Genomic DNA, 24,930 nt, shown 5'->3' with positions numbered 1-24,930 from the left:
CAGAGGCTCAACTCCTCCGACTTTGCGCGCCCGGTCTAAGGTGCGCGACTCCGGCTCAGTATCTCCCTCTTTGATCTCCGGCAGTTGTACAGCCCTGACGCCAGCTCCAGATTTACCTTCTGCTTTCCTCTGCTATAGGCTGAGTGGGAGTGTGGCTTTCTATTGGTCGCTGTATTGACATATAGTGGAGCGTTACAGCGGCAGCAGTCACTTCTTTTTCAGTTCAACTTTTCTGTATATACACATATTTATCTATATACCGCCCAGAGAATGTGCAAAAAATAACAAAGAAATAGAAACAATCTCGATCTAACGTTATGTACTATCCGCATTCAAATTAAGGAAGCATCGCACCTTATTTTTCTTAGTTATATATTTGCTCTTATTAAGGTGCGTTTTTAAGCCACGGGATCACTCAATACAGTGACAGCATGCATTTGATTTTGAGCCTTCTATTTTCAACTTTCAGCATTTGCCATACACTGCCTTCCCGAAACATTTATACAAATCACTGGGCTGTACGAATTTCTGGGGGACGCGAAGAAGCTGATAAACTTGCTACAAAATATGGCTATAATAATTTAGGACAGGTAAGAGACTTGATTTCTTTTAAGATTCTGCGCAATTCGCTTGAAGCCGCTACTGTCTGTGCAGTTCGCTTGAGTGTTTCTATCAGAAGAATGTGTTATTGGTGGGAAGCTTGTTTGCATTGTACTTGTTACCAATTCCTCAATCGTTTCATTTTTCCGTTGCTGTCTCGGCGGGTTAGGTTTTTCGACTGCTCACGCGAAGCCTCGTAGACTAAAGAAAGCGACAAAAACGTAAAATAATGAGGCGATAGTGTACTAAATCCGTGTAGGAATTAAAAACGGGGAAGAAACCGTCTAGTGTCTGGCGTTTGGCGTTCAAGGTGTTTTCTTGTCTGGAAACAAAAATACAAAATAAATAGGATGCGACTTTTCAAACATTCAGCCTTACAACAACGTACCATTTCTTTTCCGGCTTATCCATTTGAAACGTCTCTAGATTGTAAACTGCCGACACACAAGTCTGTCTTTAGAAGCGCTTTCCAACTTTTTCAGCAGCCTTTTCGCTTCTCAGATTAGCGTGATATCACTGGCCATCTTGCGGTAGAGCAGGGCAGTGCTCCCAGCTCTTTGTATTACATCGTGGGAAGGTAGTCATTTGCTCCGCAGACCCCGGGTTCATTGTTTCTAAATAATTAACATTCGCAAGCCTAGAACAGCTGTGCACGACCGAATTTACTTCTCTTGATTAGGCACTGTTGACAACCACGCTTGGGCTTATGCAAATTAATAGCTTGATCATTTAAAACTGACAGGCTGCGTGTCAACGAGTGTACTTTTTTTGTAGTCTCTGCTTTAATCAGGAAGCAAAACATTCACTGGCATCCCCGGAATCTGGGTCTCTAAGCCTTCAAAACGTTCATGTGTGATTTTGCAAAATAGATCGTTAGCAGGAAAATATATAAGGACATTAATGAATATTTTTAGTTCAAACGTAAGATTATGATCTTGGTAAGAATTACACCCCGTTCTGATTGTCGCGCAAGTATGTGTATTATTAGATAAATGGAAAAAAAAGATATTGACGTATTAATACATCCATTATTGCTATTCTAAGCTGATGTTCAATGACGTGCTCAATTGCTGCCTTTTAACTGTATTTTGGACCATGACTTAATATAAACACGTTTCCTGCCGTTGTGACACTTGTTTTAAATAAGGAAATAATTTGTCGTCCATTGGCTTTAATCACATATTGACTTCTTAACGGAATCACTGAACTAGAAGGAATCTAATCAAATAGGCAATGAAATGGCATTCACGCGGTCTTATTGTCTTTCCTTGATACACGTTTATATCATTTCTTCGCAATAGCCACAGTGTTTACTTTCTTACATTGATCAAATGGAACAATTTCCACGTACTTAAAGGATTTCCTCCTAGTTCTTATTAAAACTGGACAACCTAACCAAAAATGCTGCATTGAGTTTTTAAGATATGGCAAAGGTATTTGTTTCTGTGACAGCTCATTTCCGTTCTCCCTGGAATTTGAATTTTTAAACATTTTGCACATCAAATCCTGATGTTGCAGCCACAAGCACATGGTTTCATTTACTCTGCGGTGATCATCCTCAGAGCAACTTCTGTATGTTGTCTTGTTGCATTTTTACAGGAAGCTCTGATTGTCTGTGTGGTGTTATCCACAAGTAAATCTGGATATACTTATGTTTAAAAATATAGTTACACTGTTTTTCCACCAGACACCCATTCAAGGCTAGGACTCAGAGTTAAGACATTGCGACATTTGCTAAAAAGCGTTCGAACAGAACAGAAAGAGAGAGGGTGAGAGAGACAGCTGTACACACCTTTTACAGATGTGAAGATCTCTGGGGCTCTTTGTGAAATTCCATGTGTTTTTTTTATTTCAGAGTTCATTTTTGTGCAAATAGCTGCTGGAATGAATCCTTAGGTCATAACATGCCTTCACTTGAATTATAAATATTATTTGCATTTAACGTAATTAAATATGCCTCACTGAGAAAAAAAACCCCACAAAGGACACAAAGCATTTATTATGTAAAGATCTGTGTGTTCTGTGCCCTTTAACACACTTAAAAGTACAAGACCTTCAAGCCTGCAATAGGGTTTAAATATTCTTTAGAATTTAGATTCTGTCAAATTATATTTATAGCCTATGTTGTTGTGTAGGTATGTCTAATGTTAAAGGGAATACACCTCTAATGCCTCCAGGTGCATAATGTTGTTCTACACCAGTGTTGCTTGTAGAGATTGAAGACTGAAGGTTTCGAGGTGTCCGGGCACTGGGCAGTGGTTTAGAAATATTTACTAGCAGCAGTCTAACCTTGAACTCAGTACCTTTCTCTTTGTGTTGTTTAGATTGGAAGCTTGGAGGATCATTATCATTTTCATCACAGCAAGGTTGTCAGGAGATCTGCTTTCTCTTTAAGGGGTACTCACAGCTTCATCAATATGGACCCTAAGGTAGGAACTGCACTTTATCATAAGGATCTTGTAAATAATAAAAGTTATTATTATTAATAATAATAATAATATTAATAATAATATTTTTATCCATCAGGTTAAACAAATTAAATAAACACTGCAGTCAAACCCTCGACTGAAACTGAGCATTGGAGCATTCCTTATGATATCAAATATAATAATTATTACGTTAATAATGGTTTATCTAGCATCCAGCATGATGCAGGCTACTTATCCTGAGAAGAGAATATAAACTCTTCAGCACCACGTAAATTCACACATTAGCAAAGCTAGACAAAATGAGGTCTCTTGACGAATAAACAACACATGTATTTGTAAGATACAGATCTCTTTGTGTATTCTGTTTAATAATAATTCTAGAGTTTGAGTTGTAGTGTGTCTGTTGGAAGGAACAGAGAATTATGTCAACAATGTACAAGCTGGTTTCTATTCCACTGGCACACATATAATGTATTAATAATGCAGGGGCTGTTTATAGAGCATCATCTGATAAAGAATCCAGGCAGGTTTAAGACAAAGTCAAGCTGTTTCCTTGGCCTGAAACCTGGCCTCCTTACTAAGATTATCTTTTTCAGACATTCCTGATCTCAAGAGAAATAAAACTAGGAGCTCATGCTTTGAGTGGCGTTGGCGAATAGTCATTGCGATCATATCGTGTCCAAAGACATCCACACAAATGGAAAGCTGAGCTCAACACTTAATAACCTTCTTTATCGGTGTCAGGCCAGTTGATCTGTGCTGTACATTGAATTCCATTTTCCCACTGTTGCCACAACAGTGCTGAATAGCAGCAGTGCAGAGCTGCATTTTATTGCCATATGATTTGAAGGCCTTCCTATTATTCTGACTGGACTATTTATCAGTTAAATGGAGTATAACTGCATTGTAATGGTGCAATAAAGAGGTTTTTTCCCCTGTTATAGATAAACCTTGTGAGCAACCATTAAAGCTTCTCGGAAGCAAAATAAAAGCAGAAATGTTCCAGCTGAATTAGGTTTAGTTTTGAGACAAAATGAGAACGTTAACAGTAAAGAGGTTTTCAAAGATGATGGCAAAGGAATTCATCTTGTCAATTATTTATCTACAGTACTCTGGAGCATACCCAGTTCCCTTAAGCAAGGCAAAGAAATTGTTACAAAGTTCTGCCTGTGTGACTTAGAATATATGATGGCATTCAGAATGGTAATTTGTAGCAATCTACACTTGGATGTTTTTTAACCGAGGCAATTTTTTACTAGGTTAATTCTTTCCTTTGCTTGAGTACATTTTCATGGCAAGGAAATGAAGTATGTATTGTATTTAGAGCTGATGATAAAACTGTCTTATAGAACTGTAAGACGTGTGTCGACTAGCCCAATAGGAATTCTGAAAAGCCAATTTAGATGTTAATATTTGAAACTGTGTCCGTCCTAGTCACTGTGTCCATAACCAGCAACGTAATCCAAAATAGGTAAAAAAGCTCAATCTGCTTCGATAACTTTTGAATTGAATTTGAATTTGAAATTTTGTAGTTGTCAACTACAACAATGCAAGAAAACATGTTGTTATATGGGTTTAGAGTTGACTGCATTTCTTTCCCATATTCTCAGAAAACTTCAATCCCAAAAGAATCTTTTGAAATTCCATTTTATGTCTGACCTCTTGTCCTACTTTCAAAACTAACAATAAAATATGAATTGGCCAATGCTTCATTCATTTTTAAGGATTTCTTTTTAAATGAAAGAAGCTTCTGGCAGCCTAACAATTTTCATTTCCATTAAGAATTTCAAGGTTTCTGTGTCCCGTTCCAATAGTTCCAATATGGAAAACATTCTGTAGGCTCTGCCTGGAACGTGGGTAAGCTGTCTGTCGTGGAGAGTAGGCCATGTCATTGTCACACGCATTTCCAAGTCCTTAGGTGTCATTATGCATATTCTTCTGTAAGCTTTTTAGGCTGAAACAGTATTTCCTTTGTTATCCAAATCTATCTTTACAGCTTTATGGAAGGTGACCTGATCACAGACAATCCAACATCCCCATCCTTGAAACTTAAAATTGGCATATCATTGTTATTGAGTGGTGATGTGAAACAAGCACAGGTTCATTTTACAGGGGGTTTTGTGTGTGTTGTGTGTGAGCTTTAGGTTTTCGACTGAGCTGTTTGGAATGGATTGCATATTGATGGTCTAATTCTTTGTTTGAGTGAAAGGAGAGGATAAACCTTACTATGACAGGCAAAATATACTGAAAGAATGCGTAAATGTAAATGGTTGAATTGGTTAAAAGAGGATGACATACAGTAAAATGTATTTGAAACTTTCAATGATATATTCTGTGCTCCTTTGAATACTTTTGGCTGGTAGCAGGAAAGGCCATTACAAAGCACTTTTCCCTTGCTATGTCTTTTTTCATTAATAAGGAGAGCTCATTACTGAAAATAAACAAATCAGCTGAACGATGGATAGATTTCGCAAATTAAAATATGGAAGCTGTTTACTCTCAAAAAAGATGGCAAAGGTCTCTAAATTAGACGTGTTTGCCCGTTTTAGATTTGGAGATTAACTGCTTTGTCTGAAACCCACTGCAGGTTCATTGGATTCAGCAGCAAGTGGTCAAGTCCAGGGTCAAGAGGTACATCAGGACAGATCAAAATTTCATCCACTTCAACGATCCTAAGTGGTCCAACATGTGGTATATTGTGAGTAAGCCTCCTTTTTTAGACACATTCCCATTTAACACAACACCAGAAACATACTGGAAAGCTGAGCTTTGGCCCTTACTAGTCTTCTTGTTTGTTAACCCTGTTGTTTCTGTGACCTTTGCCCTCCTGGCTTCACCTTTCACCTGGTAGGTGCAATGGCTTTCTTACTTACTAAGAAGCACAAGGTTGATTTTTGTTTCTCTGGCACCTCCCCCACAACAAACAGGCTTAGAGGATTTATTTTTTCAGGGGACTAATATATACAGTACATGTAAGCAATTTTCTCTGTGATTCAATGTCATCTCAAGGGGATACCTTGTATATTATACATTATATATTATACAGTACAGAAAAGGAATGGCTTTTATATTTGTTGATTATATTACTTCATATATAGCCCCCATATTACCTCCCTTTCTCTGCAAGGTTTACTCTATATTCCCTGGTGTTGTTCTGCAGTGTAAATAGAAGCAGACAGCACTAATGTTGTGATATTGTTGATTTCTTTCTGTTTGAAGTGCCTATCGCTGCCACACAGTCTGAAACGTGCATATTAATAGAACTGCATCCTGAGCTAATGTACCTGCTGACAGATTTTTTAATTAAATGAGTTTGTGATAAGAGGTCTTTATACTTACTCATGCGTGAAATTGTTCTGCTTCAAATGGAGTTCTGTGAGTGTTAAAACCCAGTACACTCGGGCTTGGAATGGATTAAACCGAGCAACAGGACCAACCTGTGTCTATGAAATGATAGCAGAAAAGTCTTTCATCAACTGGAGTGTTCGCCATTTTTCTGCAGTCAGTGCCCATGTTCGTGTAAAAGGACAAGTTAAAAATGTGGTAAACATTTCTCTTTAAGCAATTTCAGATTGTAAGTTTTAGAAAATATGCTAAATTTGGTATATGTATATGCATTTCTCTATGTATATGTAAATATGGCATATGTCTAGCCACCTGTCTGTCCATACCGTATATACTATAGTCTATACATGTCTCTCTTTCTCTCTTATTGGGCTGGGAAATACAGTTGTCATTTTTAGGTTTCCAATTGATTTACCAAATATACAAAATAAACCATTAAATACGAAAATATATATAATTTATCTCGTAAATCTGAATTATAACAGCATGTTTGGAAAATATTTTAAGCTTTGTTCAGTTTCCAGTGGTATCCACTTTATACAGTACAAGTTCAGTATCTGGCATTCATGACCTCAGTACTTTCTCGGAATCTTCTCATGGGAATATTTCTGTTTTGCTAACTTGTTTTTTTCTCATATGCTCGGAACATTGACAGTGAAATCTGAACGGGACAATTTCTGTTTTTTTTATGAGTTGTGCACTGCTGTAGCCCAGCATTTATTTGCACACAAATTGTCACATTTTAAGAGTATACCTCTCTTTCAAGCTCATCACAGCATTTCTTACCAACTGCTTAACTGAGTGGATCATAGATAACGTCCCTGTGGTCATTTGTCTCAGTTTATTTCCCAGCAAGGTTCACAGAAAAGATTTCTGTGATTAAATTAATCTGCAGGATCCTGGCAGGATAAACTTCACAGACAGTATTGGGAGATATATATTTTAGGTCAATCATTTCTTATATCCTGTGACCACATCTCGTGATGTAGCTTTCAAGTGAGATTAGGGAATGCTTGTGCAAGTTAATTATGACAGAGTATGTTATCATATACTGTATACTAATTGTCAGATTTTTCACCTCTCAGAAGAGAGCGAACAAAAACTTGCCTAGGGCCTATTCTGTCTGTCAATTCTGAGGTCTAATAAAATAGTTTATCTTGTGACGTATCAGTGAAGTGTATATATGATGTGGATCATAAATATATACCACTTCCATATTTGCTGGTTTAACCCTGTGAAGCTGTGACTAGGAAAATTCGACTTCAGAGCTATGCGTGTTTATTTGGAACTGTAAATGAGTACTTGGCATTATTGTGGAATGTTGCTTTTAATCTTCAAATGCTTAGTTTGCATGTATGGAAATGCTAAGTAGTTTGCATTTAAGGTATGAAATGACACCAGACTTTTTTTACATGCTACAAAGAGGTAGCTAAGTAGGGTTCCAGCTGAATAAGCCTTGAGATGCTGGAGACAAGAAGTATACTGTCGGACTTTTTGTTCTTATTTTTAAACATTTAGAGGAAGGGGACAGGGCTTTTTGTCCATGTTTCTGATGTCTCATGCTCTACATTTCTCACATTTAGTGCTTCTTGAGTATGAGTCACTCAGCAGAGGAACAGGGACAAAAGAACTCTTTTTTCATTTTAATTTGGAAGGTGAATAGCAGAATTTCTAAAATGATACTTTGTTCTGAGAATGAACTCTTCCAGTCTCTCTGTGACATTGCTGTGGAAAGGCCAGGTATGCATTTGGACAGCCTCAGTCTGGGGGCATGTGCAGGTCTCTCCAAATCAGGTTCTTCACATAGCTAAAAAATGGTCATTTTGGTCAGTGGAACCAAGAGACAAAAGACTTAGTTGAAGTAAAAAGCTGAGAGCTGCTGTAACCCAAAATGGACCAAGTTTAGATTGTCCTCAGCTTTCTGATAATGTTGCAGATTATTCAGTACCAGGTACATGCATTGGAGCGGACACATTTTTTGTTATATCTGTAATGGAAATATCAAAACCCCTTAAATCTGAGCAAAAGAAAGCAAGATAGAAATCAAGGTCCAGGGTTCAGGATTTTCAATATGTTACAAAAGGAAGTCCTTCACTAACCAATATAACAATACTGAGTGCTTTCAGTTTCTTTTTCCTAAAGATTAAGATCTTCAATGCGCATTGTAGGCAGCCGATTTAATCATTAAGCTTTTATCCCCTCTGAACAGTAGCTATAGAAATCCTTTTGTGTCTTTTGTATAACCAACCCTAAGCTGCAATCTTCCATCCGGTCCAATGAGACCAGTGCTTGTTGTCCCTATTCAATTAAAATTCACAAGATGAGAAATGTGAGGTATGATTAATTTTAATTGATAATGTATTGATCTGATGGCATTATTGGCACCCAGATAACACCTGAATTAAGTACAACAGTGCATGCATTTATTTGTCCCTGATGAGAACACAGAAAACTTATTTTCTTCTGAATCTTACAATTGTAGATGTGATTAAATGAAAATATGAAAACTGAATGCATTCCATCAGTAAACTTTCAAGGTCCTGAGCCTTTTCAGTAAGAAACATTTACAGCATGTCTGATGCAAGTGCAATGCTACTGGCCTACTGTAACTCCACTTCATTTCATTTCTTTTTTGTTCACTGGTAGGACAGTGCCCACACAGAAAACAGAGCCATTACCGTCAGACAGTTTTTTTCTAAATGCGGTGTATGTTGTTCTATTGAAAAGCTTTTTTGAACAGTAGCAAAAGTGTTAAAATGGTAGGTGCTGGGTTTTCTCTCTGTTGCTGTCATTCAGCACTGCAGTGACAGAAGCGGCCGCTGCCGGTCTGAAATGAACATCCTGGCCGCCTGGCAGAGAGGCTACACGGGGAAGAACGTCGTGGTCACCATCCTGGACGATGGGATCGAGAGGAACCACCCTGACCTGGCACAGAATTACGTAGGTTTCGTTGAAAAAACCACCTCCACATCAAGGATCAGTAGAGCCCGCCAGTGAGAATACACCGCTGCTGAACCATGAACCAGAGCCCCTGCAGATTAACTCCAGAGAATAGCTCCAATATGTTAACTGTTGAGAGCAGCACAGGGGGGTGGTGTTTTGCACTGGTACCTCGTGGCTCCTGAGTCCTGTGTGGAGTTCCTACCTTCCAAAGACATGTAAGTTAAGTGGCATCTTTAAACGACCCCTGCAAGCTTGTGTGTGTGTGCCCAGCAACGGACTGGACTGGGGAAGCCTTGTGTTTCTGAAATAGGCTTCGGCTTTCCATGACTCCTAGTGCAAACACGCCGCTTCTTAACACTGGATGGATGAAACCATCGAGACATGCCGCCTTGCCATAAATAAACTGCATTTTGCTATACTTTTCAGCTTATAGTTGTAAATCACGGCCTGCAGCGGTTCAAATTTATTACATGTGGCTCAATAGCGGAGCAATCATGTGACGCGACATAAAAGTTAAAGAAAGCAGAGGACTGTTGTTTTTTTTTTATTGCGCTGCACCTGTGATGATTTTTGTTTTTTTTTGTTTCCAGGATCAGCTGGCAAGCTATGATGTCAACGGTAACGACCACGACCCCACTCCGCGCTATGACTCCAGCAATGAGAATAAGTGGGTGCCAGCCTCTCCCTCTGTTGACAATTAGGTTTTTGTCAAGGCCCTCCAGCTTTGTTGGGGGGGGGGGGTGAATGCATAAAGTATTATGATGTAACGCTCTTGATTAATACATTGCTTTAATTAAACGCCCCAGCTGCTTTTAATGTGGGATCTGTGTGGGTGTTCAGGTTTTGGCTAGTAGAGAACATCACCTAACCATCTTAATCCTAGGGCAGTGAGGCCCTGGCTGCCTCGTGAGCACTGTGGGGTACCGAGAGGGCTATGCTGTGAGTTTAGTTTGGAGAGCAGAACTAGACTCCCGAGGAGCTGGCTTTTTTCTTATTGCTATTCCCTTGCCGGCTTTGTGAAATAAATGAGCCATTCTCCCCTTCGTCGTCCTGAAGTAGCCCAGAGCAGTGGCTGCTTCGGGGGCGAGCGGCGACGAAGGCTAACGTGCGGTCACGGTCCTTTTCCCCGCCCAGCTTGTTTATCCGAGAGAAGCGACTGTAAGATATCTCGGTTAATTTCTTCGGGGGTTGAATTTCAGCAATAGAATTTGCCCTTAGCCCAGATGATGTGCCCGGCTTTTTAAAAAAAATCAATTAAGGCGGCACAGCGGAGCAGGTGTGTTATGTGTCACCCCCATCGCACAGAAACAGCATAGAGGAGTCTGGCACCGGGACTTCTCTGATATACCTGCCCTGGGGTTAGAATAACAGCTTTAATATTCATTTCCACACCTTTCACACACTATGTTCATTAGTACAAAGCTAATGGGAGAGGGTGTACTGCAGTACTTTGTATGCTGAGGTACCTTATTTGTGTTCAGCACCACATTCGGTCTGAAATGAACTTGCGATTGCTCTGTGGCAGGCCTCACGACTTCAGATACTTCGAGGGGCTAATTAAAACAACCGAGCTTCGTTCTGAAATTACATTTTTATCTCCCACTCCCTTCCGCAAAACATGGCAGGTTCACCTCTTTCGCTTCTTTGATTTTATTTTTCGAAAGCACCTTATAGGTGCTATTTATAGGCAGGCATCACTTTTGATTTCCTATGGAAGTCGTTAAAAATGCATCTGCCTGATTACCTTCATCTGTCTAGGGGTGAGCGGACAGACATAAATAAGGCGATGCCTTTTTATCACAGCAGGTTCCATGACTTCTCTGGATTAATTCAGATTCTCTGATATCCTTCAGCTCTGTCTAATCTTGTGCAAAAGCCCATTTGAAGCTACCTTTCATTCTCATAAGCAATATTGAACTCATTTGCCAGCAAGACATTGTTGGTTACTAAATCTTTCGTGAAATATAACATAACATAATAGCTCACTGTTTTATGTGTACAGTGAGATTACAGTGTTAATCTCAACTGCTTTTTTAAAATCAACCTGGGTATGGTGAGATCTGGGTATTTTATATAATGTTTTATTTCCAACCTCTTAATGTTGTAATTGAGGCAAAAAATACCAACCCTGTACATATCATGTCGGTTGTCACTGAATTTAAGTTCACAAATTCCTGTATTAGTGGTGGATTAGTCTTAATTACCTTTCCACATTGCCATTTTGAGAACAGAAGGTGCAGTGGGCATGAATTAAGGAATGACATACAGTCATCACAGGTTGTAGGATGTACCACATGACTTGAATCCTTTCCCTTCTGAAAATACTCTGCAAGGAGTGCAGGTCTGTCTGGTTTCTGAGGAAACATCATACCAACATCAAACAACGGAAGTAGAGTAAAATGCGAAATATGGCGATGGATTTTGTTTCTGATAGATCAGTGTGTCTTTTATGTTTTTCAGGCATGGAACACGATGCGCAGGGGAAGTGGCAGCCGTCGCAAATAACTCTCACTGCATCGTTGGTATTGCGTACAATGCACGGATAGGAGGTAGGGTCTCTGAGCAGAATTATTCCACACGTGTGCACAGGATTAACCTTGAGGTGCTTTGGCGCTGTGAAAGGGTTTCACTACATATTAATTTGATGGCTTTGAGTGGGTGTACATTCATGCATTCACAAAACTATTAATTCATTGGAAGTTTCTGCAGTGTGGATTCAGGCAATTTTAATCAAAAATGAGAATCGAAGCATATACTGCTTACCCTGCGCGTTTTTTTTTTTCATCCGCAGCTGTGCTTTTGAAATCCTAAGATGAAAGTTTTTTTTTTTCTTTCACAAAATGCCAAGGGTGGCATCAGGCTCCGGAGTGCTGCCAAAGGACTTATTTGCACCAATTAGGCAATGTAGTTCTGATTATTTTTTTAGATGATGCAATCAGTGAGGCTCCACGTTGGAGAGGAGGGGAAGTGGCAGGGGGTGTGGGCTGGAGGCGAATGATGGAGGCCTGAAAAAACTGAATTTCAAATACATTCTTTCTGTCTGTTAGCACGTTAGTCATGCAAACAGAAGTAGCTGAGTCTGCCACTGGTGTGGGGAAGTGTGGAAGGAAGAGTGTCCTTCTTCAGTTATATCACTGCCGATCACATCCTCCCCATGGTGTTTGGTTGAAAGACTGAGGTTCAGACAGTAAAAGCCTCACACACTGATCGCTGACTGAGCTGCTCCACTAGCGGACTATGAATGAGCTGCCTCATGTCCGGGTTGGGTGAACTCAGGCTGCTCAGAGTGCAGTTCCCTTGACCTGCCAGCAGGTAGCGCCAGTGAGCAGGCAGCGCAATCGGTGAGAGCTGCGCTCGCCAGTCCGCTTGATGTCGAATGTCCTGTAGGCTCGGCCGGCTGGCAGAGATGAGAAGAAGCGGGCGGCCTGGCAGCGTGCTGGGCCACAGGAAGGCGTATGAAGCTGGCTTGGGAGTTCAGGCTGAGAAAACGGTTCACGTGAGAGACAGCAGGTGATGCCGCTTTGGAGGGGCAGAGAAAAGAAACACAGCTGGAGACTCCAGTTTTATAAAGTAAATAGTTTTGATTGGGTATTTCGAAAGGTGCCTGGTTTACTTTGTGGCTTCAGGTTTTTTTTTCTCCGCAAAATTTGCATAAGGAGCTTAACGATGCCTCTTCTGTACGGAAAATCTTTCTGTAGCAGGAGCTTGTCTTTATGACACATTTCTCAGTAATGAAATGCACAGTTTTAGTAGCTGCTTTGACTTTTCTTTTAAAATGGAGCTTTAGTTTGACCTCAGCTGTTTGACTTTCATGTACTAAGACTTTAGAAAAGTCATGACTCTTCTAAAAGAAATGTAGAAGAGTCATCTGCTTTGACTTCAGAAAACGTGATGTATCTGGATTCCTGTCTACAGCTGGTTTACATATTCAAGATACAGCACATACAGCAAACTGAGATTACACATCCATATGCGTTTCAGATTCTCCATAATCTGTCTGACTGCCAAAGGGGAAGAAATAAAGCTAAGTAAGGGACAGAGGTGTCCCTGCCTCCCCCTCCCAAAGAAAGAAGAAAGCCGTCAGGTGTGCCTTCCGTGTGGAGAGACAGAACGTGTTGAATCTCCTGTTTTTCTGCTTCGTATTACATTGAGTGTCACCAGAACAGAGCTTGTCGAGCACATTAGCAACAGAATATCCAAAACAGTAATTAGAACAATTACAGATAAGAGGAGGCCATTCGGCCCATCTTGCCTGTTTGGTGCTTAATTAATTAATCCAAGCATTTCATCCAGCCACGTCTTAGAAAAAAAAAAACAGCTGTGGCTTCAATAACATGGCTGGTTAGCTTCTTCCATATTCCCACTACCCTTTGGCTTCTGTTTTTGGTTTTAAGTTTCCACTTGGGTCACCTGTCACTGCCCTCATGTTTCTCTGTTCCATCTGAAGGAACCCACTGGGTTGACTTTGTCAGTGCTTTTGAGGATTTGGGACACTTGTATGTGGTCTCCTTGTAGTCCTCTCGTGTTCAAGACTAAAAAGGTTTCCTCAGCCTGTAAGTATAGGCCATTCCCTTATCAACATTTCTCTGGACTGATTCCGGAGACTTATCTTGAATTTTGGGCTAGCTTATGCGCAAGATTCTGACTTCCGTTTTTTAAATGTAAAATATAAGCAAGCTCTCTGGTATTCTCTAGTTATGGTTATACATTTCCAGTTTTACAGGATGTTCGCTGTTTTTGAAATGCCCTAAACACCTCTTGCGTGACATATTTAATCCAAGGTTTGCACAATGTGTTAAGATGGAATACTTTAAAACCATGGATCTGACTCACTAAGCCTTGAATCTAGTCTTGCGTATAAGCCCTGCATTCCATTTTGTCTCATTCTGCTACTTGTAAATGTTCAGAAAACATTTACATGTTTTCTCGTTCTTTTATTATAAGTCTTTAAAGATCAAAATTTATTGTGAAAATATTGGTGGTGCTAATGTCTCAAAGTATAAGAATTATGATTTATGTACTTCTGTATAGAGGTCTCACGTGGATGACTGGTAATATCTAGGCTGTTCGCCAAAGTAAATATTGTTCAGACTGATCCCCTTCATAACACCCTTCTTCATGTAGCATTATAACCTTTCCGAATATGAAGCTTTTAACCCTGATGCTAATGGAGCAACTCTGAAAAGTGCTTCATTCCTTTATTTCCTCTGCAAGCATTTTCCCCTCTTTTTGGTGAATTAGCTAAATATTTTCAAATGTAACCAAGCAGCTGGTTTTAGTATGGAAATAGTCTTTGTGTATAGCAAGGTAGTCTATTCTGAATTTAATGAAACAGTAAAAATAACAATACTACTGCTACTATTACTACTACTAATAAAAAGAATAAATTATTCACCATCTTTCTGAGTGTTAATTATTTTTGCAATCCCAGTTTGGCTTTCCCATTTAGCAGCTTTTGCTAAAAAAAAAAACCTTATTGGAAAGGATAGGTATCTACAGAGTTCAGAAAAAGCTATCAATTTCATTTGAATAGATTCAGGCACATTGCTTTCCAGGGTGTTTAAACTCTCAGGAAACAGAGTTCCCTGAATGAAATTCACACAAAAGAAGTTCCTACACAGATGCTTTTTCAACGGCTTGACTTATTGGTGGAAAAGGGAAAGAAAATGCGCCCTCAATGTGGAAACAAACAAACAAAATTCTCCGTCTCTTAAGACGTCAGGATGTTATTTTCAGTGTTTTCAGAATTTTATTATAGTTTTCACCAGATCTTTCAGCTCTCCCCAGTCCTGGAGTAAAGTAGTTTCCGAGGGCTGTTCAGCTAATTGCCGATGTTTGCTCTCAGGCATTCGGATGCTGGATGGAGATGTGACAGATGTGGTGGAGGCGAAGTCTCTTGGCATCAGGCCCGACTACATTGACATTTACAGTGCCAGCTGGGGGCCGGACGACGACGGGAAGACCGTGGACGGGCCCGGTCCGCTCGCCAAGCAAGCCTTTGAGCTGGGCATCAAAAAGGTGCTGGGGTCCGGGGTGGCGGCCTTTCCTCACGAACACGGAGGCATTAGAGGAAACAAGATTGGTGTGGGTGTGGGTGTGGGTGTGGGGAGTGGGGCTTGGAGTTAACTTTGGTGAGTTTGTCTGTGCATTTCGATGCTAGTAAAAAGATAGAAGGTGAGATTGGGAATAACAGGGGTGACTGAGGAAGCAAAGAAGCTGATCAAGTAGTTTCCTAAATGACTGACCTAGAATGCAATAACTGGACTGCAGGAGGTGTAGGAATAAGTTCCAGACTAAGCTCACGCCAATGGCCCTCACTATGAATCCAAGAGGTCACCAGTCCCAAACAGCAGCAGCCCAGAGGTCCTGTTGCAGGTTCTCCTTCAGTCCTGGGGCCAGCACGCCACTGACGCTTCTCTCCTTTGTCTTGGGAGCGCAGGGCCGGAAGGGACTGGGCTCGATCTTTGTCTGGGCGTCGGGGAATGGCGGCAGGCAGGGAGACCACTGCTCCTGTGATGGCTACACCAACAGCATCTACACCATCTCTATCAGCAGCACCACGGAGAACGGCAACAAGCCCTGGTACCTGGAGGTCTGCTCCTCCACGCTGGCTGCCACCTACAGCAGTGGAGAATTTTATGACAGGAAAATAGTTGAGTATGAATTTAATGTTTTTGGTTTCATGAAGGTTACCAGCATTCACCCTCCCATTTTTTTCCCAAAAAGCTTTTAATGATTTTCTTATGGGAACATGAAATGATTTAGATGTCCCAAGTATTTTCAGCACAGACATTTTATATCCATCACTTATTTATCTGCAGCTAAAAAGCAGATTTTCGCTGCAGAATGAATGCATCATCATTGAAGCAGACACGTCTGTTTTTGATTGCTTACTGGTACGAGGATTATATTTATTAAAGGAGCTGTAAACAAGTCAGGATAGTGTGTATCGGCTGGCAACTACAGAAGAGGAGAAAAAATAGACTGGAGTAATTTGCATCCATCCATTATCAGACAGTTGCTTTTTCTTGATAAGGATGATGACATCCCAGAGCCTATCGTGGAAGCTCATCACATACCAGTTGCCAAATGGACTCATGCACACAGAAAATTCAGATACATCAATTTACCTCGCCAGCTTAATTATTTTGGAAGGTGGAAGGAAACTGGAACAACTGGTGAAAACCCATGCCAGCACACAGAGAACATTCTGATCCCATATGGAAAATAATGGACTGCAGACTCGAACCCAGCACCCAGAAAGGAGCAGTGAAGCAGCAGTGTAAGCCACTACACCACCATGTTGCCGATGGGTATTAATTAATCCTTCGAAATAATCCATCCATTATGAAAAATCATCCTATTCCGTGTTCAAAATACAGTAATAATTACCAATATTAAATTCTCCTTGTGTGGCTGACACTAAAATGACAGCTGCCTGCAGTGATTCCCCGATTTGTGATTTAAGTAGCTGAAAGAATGTCTGTCTGAGTTTTTAAAGTTCTCTTTTGAATTTTCCCAGGGCTTTTCTGAGCTGCTCTCCACTTCCCCAGATAGTTATTTCTTTTCACGCAGAAACAAGCCAAAACACTTTGAGAGTTCCCACAGCCCTAGACAACTAGAAAGACACATCCGAGTGACCAATCCGAAAGGACAGAGGAAAAAAATGCAAACCCTACAGCTGAAGATATACTTTCTGCAATTGAGAGTGTGTCTAAAACAATGAATGACAGATTGAGGTCCCCGGACAGTTCTCTTGCATCTGTTCAGAAATCTTTATCTGAGCTGGCTACTTCTGGCAGTGAAATGGGGATCGCCGCTACTGACCATGAGGACCACATGGTCAGTAGTCTTGAACAAGTTTGCAAAGAGGAATACTGATTGTGATGCCCCCAGCTGTAAAGTTAGAAACCTTGAAGGACAGTCTGTGACAAACCCCAAGATCCTGGGTGTCTCAGAGGGACTAGAAAATGGTCTGTGGCACATTTTGTCCTGAAGCTCTTAGGGCAGGATAACTCTGAAGTCACGTATTGTTGACAGAGCACACTACTGGGGTCAAGGCCTATTGAGCCAGCTCACCCCTGTGGCGTAATGTCTGGAATGCACTGCAGTCCTACTACTCTGCCTATATTGCCAATGTGGCTGAGACATTCCTTCAATACGGATGGAAGGACACTGGTGTGAAATAAGGATTGCATTTTCCTAGCCTGGCTGTGAGTCAGGGAGGGATTCACAGCTACGTTTTTCACTTTGCCGAAGGAAGCTGAGGAAGGACAGTGGGGATTTCTTGAGCATCTGGTAAGACTAAAAGTCTGGTTAATTTCTGATGACAATATGGAATTCTTGCAAACAGGACAACAAAATGCAACTGTAACCGGAAAAGAATCCGAACAGGATACAAAACGTGACTGTTTAACATCTTCATGACGTGCACAAGGCGGGGGGTTTGAACTAGGTAGGACACAAGTCGGTTGCATGTGTCAGTTCTTCTGTGAGTGTATGTAAGGCCATGCATCATCACTGCAAATGTCTGATACAAAGGAGTAATGTGCTTAGGAAACTAATTAGATTGAAAATTTAGATGTGGGCAGCAATCAGCAGTTGCCAGGCTGATATATAAATTTATAGCACACTTTTGCATATGTGGTGTCCTAAATGTGATCCATACCAGCCCTGACCCTACCTGTGCCTTCTAAGAAGTTAGAACACAATTTTGCATTTCATTTTTAAAAGGAGTTAAAGGTCCCAAATGAGGACATTGAGATTACACGTAACACAACCTGCATGCATACCAAGATTTGCTTAAATTGGCTTCATAGTTTCAGACACATCATTCAGATTTTTTAGCAAATCCAAGATAGCAGCCAAATTATGTGACCAATCATCTTGTCATGAACATGGTACAAATTGACTCAAGTTCCAGACATCTATGGTGTTCAGTTTCAGAGAACAGCATTTTTTTTTCTTTGTATTGTGTCAAAAATGCACTGTCGTGGACCAACCATGTGACCTACTGGTCTAGCGTCCAGTCTGACACAACTTTCCATTGGCCTTTACAATTCCACAACATTTCGTCAGTTTGTTTCCTGAGGTTTAGATTACAATGTCATTCGAAAATATTTCAATGAAAATAATAACCAGAGCAATATCAACATAGTTTCACCAATTTTGTCAAAGTAAATTTATCACGATGAGCTGCTATGATAAAACTCTGGCTTTATTTGTTATGGTCCTATTCATTCATTCAAATTAAAACAAAGTATTGGTAAGGTTAGGAAGTGCACCTGTGTTTGGGATTTATATACAATATACTCACAATATACTCCCTTATTGGAGCAAATTTATATTGTCGTCCCTAACACCCCTACACCAGTAAAACATTTTAAAATGTCCCCTATGTACATTACAACACATGCTTTGTTTTGAACTTACACAGTTGAGGTAGCAGTATAATTTTTGATTAAACCAAATTCAGTTTGCAGATTTTTCAGCAATGATTTTAGTCTAGAAACAAATAATACCTTTTGATACTTTTGGCTCATACAGTTTGATACCTTTTGACAAGGTTCAATGCCTTTTTACTTTGTGACTGATTACTAAAAGTTTGATATGGGGGACAGGCTTCACAGGCTAATAGCACCTCAATTACGGGGAGTACAAGCTGTCAGGGCTATGTATAAAATAAAGCCATAAAGTGGTGTTTAAGTGGACCTGAAGGATATTAATAAATGCTTCACTGAATTTTGCATATAGTTGTATGCAATGTCAGGCATAAAAGATATAATAAACTTTCTCAGCTTTCTCTACCTGTCAAAAGTAGATGACATGGATAGATACATTTTGAATGCAGACTTTCCAGTTCAGGAAATAATAGATGCAGGAAAGTTAAAATGCTGATCAACACAGATGCTGGCCTGACTGTTTTACCGTTTTGAATGAGAAAATGACAACAGGTTTTTTGTATCAGTGACCTCATTTGTACAACAAAATAAAAACCAGTGTGTATTCTGCAACTAAGTAATTGACACACCGTGTTCCCAATCCTTTAAGGAAAATTCCATTGAAATATTTTTGCATTTTGGGAGAATAGAAGACAATTCCCAAAAGTGAGAAATAGTGCATGGTCTCCCGATAACACCCATACGTCCTCCCAACCTGAGCAATCTATGCCACCATTCTAAGAACTCTCAGGGGCATGAATTGATACCCTAGTCTTGATCCCACTATTTACATATCTTACCTTTTTTAATTTTCAAAGGATCAAATGATTAATTAGCAATTATCTTACATAGGAAGCTAATGCTCATATTTAAATATTAAATTTTTTTAAGATACATTAAATAAATTGAAATGGGGTGTCAGAAATTGGAGCATTCTACCCTTCTTTATGATAGGATGCATAAAAGACATCTGTATCTTTTTCAGAAGAGATTCCTTCTTTTAAAACTTCTGATTCTTTTGTAATGCTACTTATCTGGGGCTTTACAGTATATCACATTTCCAATATACATTGACAGCATAAGGGTAGAAGTTGCATTAGACTATCACACTTTCAACATTATCATTGAGAAGGTAATGCAAGAACTCTGATTATATTGGAAGGATGGTATTCCAGGTGATAGAATCAGAAATTCCATCATGGTGTGCCATTGAAAAAAGTATTAATATGATCACTTCCTTTCCTGCACTACTATTCTCAGCAGTAAAACCACCTAAAGCTATAACAGATAATGTCATATTGAGAAATTCTCTGTATATAGAAACAGATAAAAGCCAATTGTAACCCGTCAGATACTTCCATTTGTATTGTATTATGCTGTAATCATGATTCCCTCTTCCCAATCTCATGAGGCATTCAAAGCTCAAAGAAATAAAGGACTAGCTAAACGTGATAGACTATGATAACCATTTTTCCTCATTGGAAAGAAATTTGATTTACTATTAATGCATCTTTCGATATTTGCAAATAAGACAACGTCCGTCAAAACTTACCTTGGTTTGAAATTTCCCCAAAAGTACATAGAAATGTACATGTTCGACCCCCACCTGGGTCAATAAAGCTAATTTCATGTTGTTTTTTTCAAGTCAAATAAATGACTCCACAAATGTGCTTAAAAATATCTGAAGTGCAAAAAATGGGCTACAGGTTTCTGATGGGCTTTGGGAAGGAGAACCAGAGAAAAACATATATCTGTGTCATGAATGCTAAATACTTAGAAACCATGTGGAGGACTGTGCCAGTCTGTTTCATAAACATTCTGTTTTTAATTTTCATATGCAATGCTAACAGATTATTGTAGTAAATGTGGGAAACTGGTCCCATGGAGCATTGACTATATGTGTATTTTTCAGTGAAGAGCAGCTACAGTAGGTATCTCAGGTTTCCTAACTGTGTAGTAGTACTCTTCAGTTCTTTGTTTGTTTCTGTGCTGACTGTCGTGTTTCTCTGTATTGTTTTTTTTATTTTGTGTTTGTGGTAGTAATTGTAAGATTATAAAATGTGAGACAATTCTTTAAGCCGCTGCTAGTAGTTTAACAGTGTATGTAAAGTGCATATGGTTTTGCTTGGCTTCACACTTGTGTCCAGCTGAGGTGGAGTGAGATTGCCTTGTGCTCATGGAGCTGTTCAACTTGTACTGTTTGGTCAATGGGCATTGTGTCCTTTGCACCATTGACCTACAGTACTCTTAAGAAGTAGTCTGAGAACCATGAGCATTGTTGAGAGGATAACTCGATGACATCTGCACATGATTCAGAAAGATCTTGCGGTAATTGTTTACAGGTTGTAAGTCCACAGTCACTGCTTGCGTTTGGCTGTTAACTCCGTGGGTGTCCTGGTTTGTTTATGTAGAGCAAAAAGAAATGTTTACCTATAGTTGTTGAACTCCACCTCTTCGGTTTCATATTAAAAAACAAAATGTACGGTAATTCATTAAAGATGTTTTGGGGAAATCCTATTATTTGTTTTCAGGACAAGTCAGGGGAGAAGACAGCTTATAATGTAATCAGTTTATGTTTCAAACAGGCAGGGAAGGCTGGACTGTGTTAGCTTTCTGTGACATGCAAACCATCTGTGGCTCTGTTCCGTGCAGGTCACCACAGACCTTCGTCAGCGCTGCACTGATGGTCACACAGGCACATCTGTCTCTGCACCTATGGTTGCTGGTGTTATCGCTTTGGCGCTGGAAGCCAAGTAAGTAAATAAGAGGCCCCCAGCGAGTCTTAACCAGAAGAATTCAGGTTGGTGTTAAAATATACACTGCAGAACCACACAAAGCTGCAACAGGTGTCCAAGCAGGAAGCTCACTGCAAATTCTGAAAACTGTGCTCTGAAAATGTACTGAGGTCCAGGCAGTGGACTCTGTTGCATCAGAGGCAAAAAATCATCTTTTAATATGTCCCATAACAGATTCTGCCAGGCTCTGGTGTCAAAAGGAGAAAACTGTTAGGTAGAGAGTTTCATCACAGGAGAGATTTGATCCCAGGTAGTTGATGACAGACTGTACCCATTCATGAATTAGAGGTAGTAATTTGTCAGTAAAATAGACTTCGAGTTTTGGATTGCTCTAAGCATTAAATTTACAAATCTTCACTGACTGGAAATACCTGAATTTAGTTAATTGAAGAAGATCTTTCCAACATTTTCTTTATTAAATGGCATGATTTTCTGCCCCCCCCTTAATAAAGTTCATCCTTTTTACTGCAGTTATTCAGCCTTTCACTTCATCTGCATTGAAATTCTTAGTTGTGCTTCCTCCTTCTTAATGGAGGCTTAGCACGTTAAACAATAGAATATAAAAGCAGCTTTCCACTGCAACAGGTCTTAAGTGGAACAGAATGTACTGTATGATGACCTGACTGGAGGGTTGTACTTTTGATCAAGGGCACAAGTATTTTTTCACATAGCTGATATAAGTAATGAATTACACATGACCTTTGAAGCTTTCATCTAATTGATTTTTTTTAATAGTGTGAAATTCTAATGCTATTTTGCCTCCCGATTTGTCATCTTTGGTGCATACTGTAGCAACATTTCTTGCCTTCTATATTTCCACTAGAACCACTTACATTTTTAAGGCATTTGCAATGGGGGAGCATATTTGGACTGGTTTTCCCTCTGTTTTTGCACTGCTGGGCTTTCCTTTGGAGGCAGTGGTTGGGGCATGGACCCCATTCTTACACTCACTCGTAAACACTCTTACAACAATATTCTCTGGGATGGTTTGCAGCCCATTGATAACCTGGAGAGATGTCCAGCATCTCCTGGTGAAGACCTCTCGGCCTGTCCATCTGAAAGCAAGTGACTGGAAGACCAATGCTGCTGGCCACAGAGGTCAGTGCCACTGTGTGACACAAAACCAGGCTATTCTGTACTTCCACAAAATATGATTAACCCTGTGTGTCGCGTCATACTGCATTGACGTTTGATGACTGTTCAGATCATGCAGACATCCAATTTAATAGAGCATCCAGAGATATGATGTAGTGATGAGGATAGGGTAGGGTTAATGTAACTACAGTGTAGCTATAGATGCTTAATTTACATTCAGAACACCCAGTAACCAGGAATGGTGCTTAATTTTTCTCCATAACACTGCCTCCAGCATTATGAATATATAAACGTCTTTGAGTGTTCTGTTCTTTGTTAAGAGAACTGTCGGGATGCAAAAGACACAAATACGAGAGCCAGCAAATATATTTATGATTCTGATTTCCACAGTCAGGCTGGCGGCCGACCAGATCACAGCCGAACTCTGCCGGCTCTCATCAATGTGTGTCTCTCCTCAGTCAGCCATCTGTATGGCTTCGGGTTGGTGGATGCGGACGCCATGGTGGTGGAAGCCAAGAAATGGAGGTCTGTGCCTCCACAGCGTGTGTGCACCAGGACATCCGAGAGGAAGACCAAGTAAGGAGAGGGGCCGGGCGTAGATGGGCTGAATTTGGGATCACCCCAGTCCTAGTACTTGAAAAAAAATAAAGCTAACTGTAGTGAGTTCAGGTCTTCATTTGGCCTCATTTTTCTCCTCGGTCTCAAACATACAACTTGCTATTTCACTTGCATATGAATTCACTTTCTCGTTTTGGACAGAGCGTTTTAGTATTTTTAGAATATATTGTGGGACATAGGTGCTGGCAAGCTTTTATCTGAAAGTAACAGACTCGGAGAAAGCCTTAATGAAGCATTCTGTATTCCTTTAATCAATCACTGATGTAATTAATTATCTTCCCCTCCTGCAGCGTCTACCAGCAGAATTGCAGACGTTTTGATATTTCTCTTGCTCACACAACTTCATTCTACCTGATTTGCAGCACAGTCCAGATCAATATTTTAATAGGTTGTCTGATAATAATCATCTATAATTATCACCACTTGTCTTTGCCATGAAGCCAGTGTCGTGATTAGTTCGTGTCTAGGTAGTAGATACATTTAGCTTTTAGAACCTTATTGCAAGCTTGTTCATTTGCATAAAGGTCTATTAGCATGAAATTAATGGGACTCTAGGGCCGTTGATACTGTATATATTTTAACCCTGTGTTAAATTGGGAAATGCGGGCAGTAACCATGTTTTCAACAAAATGTGGTCTTTACATTGCGTCTCTCAAATGTGGGAATTGCACAAATCTCTGGGTCTTTTTTGGGAATGCATGTAGTGTGTAAACCTTGTGGGCCTTCAGAAGTTGCCTCTTTGTGTTTGCAGACAAGGGAATAAGAATAGTGATAATGATGGTAATCAATTAACCTTACGATCCAAAAACATAAAACCTCCCGCCCTCGATTTTTTTTGCCAGTAAAACCCAAACTGTCCATGAAACAACTGACTTCTACTAGAAAAGCTTGGCTCAGCTGCGTTAATCGTTGCTTAGATAAATAACGAAGGCCCTGACTTCTCTGACAGCCTAGCACTTCCTGTTTTTCAGCGAGCTTCCAAGGCAGCACACTGCCGAGCTCTTGGACAACAGTTACCGAGCTTGCGAAAGAATAAACAATGTTAAACTAGGTCAAAGGCTTTGATGTGATTAAGAAACACTAAAAGCTAGCTGCACTTTTATTTGACGCCATAAAAGTGTCATTAAAAACCACCCAGAGAGCAGCAATTTGCAGAGGAAAGCCAAATCTGGTCATGTTCGCTACGCATGAGTATATCTCTGCATAGGATTTCATGTTGAGCTTATTTTTATTATGATTGTTTTAATGCAGCGATAAGGACTAATCATACAAATTCGCAGTTGTAATTTCTCTGCACTTCTTCCCTTATTCTGAAATGGCCGAGCTTTAATGTTCAGAACATTAAACATGGGCTTTAATTGTTTCATTTAAATCTCATTGTCACCTATGTGTTTTGTGCCTTAAACAAGTAAACGGACAAAAACAAAAACATAGAAATAACTTTGTGAACTTCCTGGACTGCTGTATAAATGATCTTCTATTGCAACAGCAGCAGGCAGGAAGCGGTCTTTGATTAAATTTGAAATGAGGGCAATTTGCCCTTGAGATGTTATGAGACAGGGCAGCCGAGGGAAATGAGATCACTAGACCAAACCTTTCTGAGTAGAAGTGGAAGTGAAGTTTTCCTGCTGTCAGATACAGAGTGGAGGTAGTTCTCGCCACTTT

The 24,930-nt window shown here is 40.0% G+C and overlaps 1 protein-coding gene across 2 annotated transcripts in view; it reads left to right on the top strand.

The window, feature by feature from the left end:
- Positions 1-209: 209 nt before the first annotated feature.
- Positions 210-24,930, top strand: part of pcsk6 (proprotein convertase subtilisin/kexin type 6) — a 46,351-nt gene continuing 21,630 nt past the window's right edge. The window contains exons 1-11 of one of the 2 annotated variants that reach the window (XM_088922078.1): positions 210-590; positions 2,925-3,029; positions 5,617-5,727; positions 9,171-9,314; positions 9,908-9,984; positions 11,778-11,866; positions 15,163-15,335; positions 15,757-15,969; positions 21,410-21,510; positions 22,547-22,650; positions 23,106-23,223. In XM_088922078.1, the coding sequence (XP_088778204.1) occupies positions 432-590; positions 2,925-3,029; positions 5,617-5,727; positions 9,171-9,314; positions 9,908-9,984; positions 11,778-11,866; positions 15,163-15,335; positions 15,757-15,969; positions 21,410-21,510; positions 22,547-22,650; positions 23,106-23,223 (1,394 nt within the window). In that variant the 5' untranslated portion in view covers positions 210-431. The remainder of the gene's footprint in view (positions 591-2,924; positions 3,030-5,616; positions 5,728-9,170; positions 9,315-9,907; positions 9,985-11,777; positions 11,867-15,162; positions 15,336-15,756; positions 15,970-21,409; positions 21,511-22,546; positions 22,651-23,105; positions 23,224-24,930) is intronic. The other variant, XM_088922079.1, reaches the window with a different exon arrangement.

The sequence above is a fragment of the Atractosteus spatula genome, chromosome 7 (assembly GCF_055471065.1).
Source record: "Atractosteus spatula isolate fAtrSpa1 chromosome 7, fAtrSpa1.hap1, whole genome shotgun sequence".
Taxonomy (NCBI): domain Eukaryota; kingdom Metazoa; phylum Chordata; class Actinopteri; order Semionotiformes; family Lepisosteidae; genus Atractosteus; species Atractosteus spatula.
The sequence above is the reverse complement of the archived record's forward strand: the minus strand, read 5'-3'. Positions and strand labels throughout refer to the sequence as shown.